Raw genomic sequence first — 5,000 nt, 5'->3', positions numbered from 1 at the left:
GTAGGGTAGTTCTGAAAAGCTCGACTTGTAGTGCCAATTTCCACTCGACTGTAGTGCTTTTGTGATTGGCAAATCCCCTTTACAGTTTCGTCTCTGTGGACTTAATATTTCTTTAAATATTTACTACACGCCATTACTACTCTTATTATTATTAATGAAAATGTAAACAAGGTAGTAATAAAAATTACTTTGGCTATCTTGTATATTTTTCATGTTCTATTAATACATGTTGTTTGCATTGTTTAAAGGATTTTTTTCCTGTTTAAACCATGACTCCTTGTAGATATGCTTGTATTCTGATCTTATAGCTAACAGAAATGGAGGATCCAACTCTCCTTCTGTAGTCTAGTTTTTGTTAATGATGCTAATCTGTTTTATGTACGTGTTCTTTCTAATTGTTTCTCTATTCTATGAAAAGGAAGGCTTTATTAGAATTTTTTCTAATAGTATTTTATGAAATACCAAAGTAACTCATGGATTAAGATAGATGTTAATTTTTTCCGTACTTGATTCTAGTTTTTTTCATGACATCAAAGCTGAAATAATCATGAGGTGATGAACCATTTACTTCCATTATCCTGTGAGAGAACAGTACGTTTGAAGAACACCTTTTCGCTTGTAAACTATAGTAGGTCCTAGGTATCCCTGTTCTTTATTTTCAGGAGAACGAAAAGTATTCATTCCACCCATGGCACTGTAGCTATGATATTGAGACATATATTGAGGCAATTTGCACCTTAACATGTATGATTTAGGCTTCCCAGAGTCCCCAGGACTTACCCACCGTGTCACTCGTCTAGCAGTGAAATCCGAAGTGTTTCGAGTGTCTGATCACCCTTACTGCCTCTCACAGCCTCTGGAGCCGGGCGAGGTGCACCCCCCTGACTTCTACTCGGTGTCACTCGTCGAGGGCCACCTGGACATCCAGCTCAACGGAGGAACAGGGATCGAGAGGATCATGTCAGCCGAGAAGTTCAACGACGGCCAACTGCACTCCATTTCCGTCATCAAGGAGAACCGAAGGTGTGGACTGTTGGAGATGGTGGCGGGGCGGGTTGGGCTTGTGTGGGATATTCTGGTTGAGGCGTTTAAATGTTTTGGATTGGGCTGAGGGAGTGTTTTCAATTGAGTGATGTTGCGGTTTACGATTAGTTGGTGTTTTAAAGTATAAATAATGCAATATATCCTATAGTAATGCATATTAAAATCTGACAAATCTCACAAATTCATTCATCTTTTTGGACCATCAACGGAAAACGCAGCCAATACCCACGCATCGCAACAAACCAATCAACCGTTTTCTCTCACGCTCTTTCCTTCCAAATTCCCAGAGTGACCCTGAAGGTCGACGACCGGGAAGTCAACAGCACGCGCCTGGACCGCGGCGGGCAGGTGCTCTACGGCCCCAACACGGGAGGCCTCTACTTCGGCGGCGTCCCTCAGGGCCTCGACATCGTGACGATGGTCGGCTCCTCCAGCCCCTTGAAGGGCTGCATCCGGGACGTCATCGTGAACAACAAGTGAGTGGAGAGGGCAAGGTCGTTTTGTAAGAGACGGGGGGGAGGGGGGAGAGGTACTTTTCTTGTTTTTGTTATTTGTTATTTTTTTATTATTATTATTATTATTTTAAGATCGTGGCGGAGACATTCTTGTATATGTTTGTATATTGATCGAAGGTTGTGAATACGGGTAAAAGAGGTATCAAGCATGATATTTTTCTCTTTTTCTCCAGAGTGCTGCCTTTCAACCAGCCAATTCAGTTCCAAAATGTGTACATTGGAAGGTGTGCTGACGTACCAGCTACAGCTATGCAAGGAATGGAGGGTGATATGAAGGTATGAATACATTTTATTTTTACATAGTAAATAATGTAATATAATATTTTCTTTGTTCATTCAAAATAAAGCATGGGTTTGTGTTAAATTGATACGCACACAATTTGTTCATCTATATTTAGTGACTTCCTTAAGAATCCAGATCGCAAAGACACTATAACTTACTCTATTACATATACGTAGTTAAAAAAGAAAAGAAAAAAAGGAAACATGCAAGCCTATGCATTTTTCCATCGCTATCTTCCTATGACCAATAAATCTTTTCGTTGAATTGATACCTTCCCAAAGAAAGCGTTCACTCTGGCTCCCTTCAAATCTTTCTCGGGTAATGGATATAAAGTTACTCATCATCATTTTCTTAATTCATATTTTTCTTTCTCATGCATTCACCTTGGCTCCCCCTCCCCCCTTACCTGGCTCCCTCCCCCCCACTTCTCCTAGGTAATTTATCTAAAATAATCTCAAATTACCTCTCGATCTTCTTTTTCTTCTCCTTGGATTAATGTTGTTCCCTCCCATGGACTCTCCCTAGTTGGCTTTACCGCCCCCCCCCCTCCGTCCTTCATCATTTTCTTCTTGTATCGCTCACCTTCCTTAAAATATTTCTCAAGTGATCAATATCAAGGTATTTATCCCCATCATCATTTCATTTTCCCCGAATCGATATTTTCCCATTTCGTGCGCTTACCCTGCCTCCCTCTCCTCCCATCCCCAATCATTACCATAGTCTCATTCTTGAATTACTATCTTCTCAACCCGTGCACTCACCCTGCCTCCCTCCCCCCCTCCCCAATCATTACCATAGTCTTATTCTTGAACAACTATCATCTCAACCCGTGCACTCACCCTGCCTCCCTCTCCCCCCTCCCCAATCATTACCATACTCTTATTCTTGGAATACAATCTTCTCATCCCGTGCACTCACCCTTCCCCCCTCTCCCCCCTCCCCAATCATTACCATAGTCTTATTCTTGAACTACAATCTTCTCAACCCGTGCACTCACCCTGCCTCCCTCCCCCCCTCCCCAATCATTACCATAGTCTTATTCTTGAACTACAATCTTCTCAACCCGTGCACTCACCTTACCTCCCATCCCCCCCTCCCCCAGGTGATCGACTCGTGCATGCCCCCGACGCAGCACACGGTGGAGTACCGAGCCCTCAAGTTCGGCGACAAGTTGGACTCCCACGTCATGATTCCTCTGGACCGAAACACGTTCAAGAAGGACTTCAATATATCCTTCGAATTTAGGACCTATTACCCCAATGGATTGTTTTTCTTGGCCTCGGTAAGGGGGAAAGTTGATGTTTTGTTGTTGTTTTTATGTGGTTTGTAGGTGCTGTGTTGCCTGAGGTCACAAAAAGGAAATATCTAAGACAGCAACATCATTCAGAGCAACACAGCAGAGAGAACACACAAATTAATTGTAGAATTAGGGAAAAAATAACTTTTATTTCACATCCCTTACACTATTTCTTTGAAATTCACTCAAACACCCTTCATGTAACCCTCATTAAAACCACAGAAACTGGAAGTCTACTCAGAAGAAGAAGAAGAAAAAAAAACTGAGCAAAAATTCAGACACCATTTATTATACCTTTTTTTCTTTCTTTCCCTCTTCCCCAACGCCCCTCGCAGCACACGAGGAAGAAGCAGACGCAGACCCTCCTGGCGCAGCTGAAGAACGGCCGCGTGACGGTGACCATGAAGAGGAGGAAGAAGGAGAGCGAGATCGTGTCGGGACCGGGGCTCAACACGGGCCGCTGGAGGAAGGTGGGGCGTGCGGTGTGTGTGCGTGTGCGTGTGCGTGTGCGTGTGCGTGTGCGTGTGCGTGTGCGTGTGCGTGTGCGTGTGCGTGTGCGTGTGCGTGTGCGTGTGCGTGTGCGTGTGCGTGTGCGTGTGTGTGTGTGTGTGTGTGTGTGTGTGTGTGTGCGAGTGAGTGAGTGAGTGAGTGAGTGAGTGAGTGAGTGAGTGAGTGAGTGAGTGAGTGAGTGAGTGAGTGAGAGAGTGAGAGAGAGAGAGAGAGAGAGAGAGAGAGAGAGAGAGAGAGAGAGAGAGAGAGAGAGAGAGAGAGAGAGAGTGTGTGTGTGTGTGTTTGTATTTAATCTCAAGAACGCAGCACAGAATGATAGTAAGGCTTTAATGGCAATGATAATCACTTGACACAAGAGAACGTTGTTAGTGATAATTCATGTAATGTAGTTGATGTCATGTACAATATTTTAGCGAAGAGACAATGCGGTAAGAGATGATAATTTTATTGTTAATCTTCATCATCTTTATCACCATCCCCACCACCACCCCGCCCTACCACCACCACCACTCACCCCCTCCCTCTCCCATCCTCCCATTCCCTACCAAACCTCTCCCAACCACCCTCTCCCTCCACCTCCCTCCTCTCCCCCTACGCACACACTACTCCCCGTGTCCTCTTCTCCCCCTGTTCCTCCCCTCTCTCCTGTCCCCTCCTCTCCCCCTGTCCCTTCTCTCCCACTTTTTCCCCCTCCTACCACACACACCATTCACCCCTGTCCCTCCTCTCCCTCCTGTCCCTTTTATCACCCCTGCGTCCCTCTCCCCCCTTCTCCCCCCTGTCCTTCCTCTCCCCCTGTCCCTCCTCTCCCCCTCTCCCCCCTGTCCCCTCTGTCCCTCCTCTCCCCCTCTCCCCCTGTCCCCCCTGTCCCTCCTCTCCCCCCTTCTCCCCTTTTCGCCACACACACCACTCACCCCTGCCCCCCTCTCCCCCAGGTGATCATTCGCAAGGCCAAGAAGCGCCTGTGGCTGACCGTGGACAACCAGCTGATCAAGAAGGTCAAGGCCCCACGCAAGTTCAACGTGGGTCAAGAGCTGTTCCTGGGCAGCGTGCCGTCCAACGTGGCGAGGCCGGAGGACGTGCAGGTGAGGGAAGGCCCTGGGCGTGGGCGTGGGCGGGCACTTTTTTGTTGTTTGGATTGTTGTCGTGGTTGTTGGTGGAGATTTTTGTTGTTCTTGACGATTTTGTTGGTAATTTTAATGCTGTTCTTGTTTTTATTGGTTATTTTGGTGTTATTATGGTTATTGTTGGTTGTTTTGCGTGTTTTTTGTATTTTTTGGTAATTTTAGTGTTGTTACTGCATGTGATTTTGTTGTTTTTTGTATTGATGTTGTTTTATGATTGTTGATGG

General features: G+C 45.8%; 1 protein-coding gene across 1 annotated transcript in view; it reads left to right on the top strand.

Moving 5' to 3' along the window:
* LOC113823054 (laminin subunit alpha-1-like) overlaps nt 1-5,000 on the top strand; it is a gene marked incomplete in the record, with an annotated part of 110,976 nt that overhangs the window by 101,576 nt on the left and 4,400 nt on the right. Inside the window, 6 exon segments of the mRNA XM_070133315.1 lie at nt 854-1,023; nt 1,332-1,520; nt 1,733-1,835; nt 2,945-3,124; nt 3,475-3,609; nt 4,585-4,734. Of these exon segments, the coding sequence (XP_069989416.1) occupies nt 854-1,023; nt 1,332-1,520; nt 1,733-1,835; nt 2,945-3,124; nt 3,475-3,609; nt 4,585-4,734 (927 nt within the window).

Source organism: Penaeus vannamei, chromosome 18 (genome assembly GCF_042767895.1).
Source record: "Penaeus vannamei isolate JL-2024 chromosome 18, ASM4276789v1, whole genome shotgun sequence".
Classification (NCBI taxonomy): Eukaryota; Metazoa; Arthropoda; class Malacostraca; order Decapoda; family Penaeidae; genus Penaeus; species Penaeus vannamei.
This window is presented reverse-complemented; position numbering and strand designations above follow the sequence as displayed.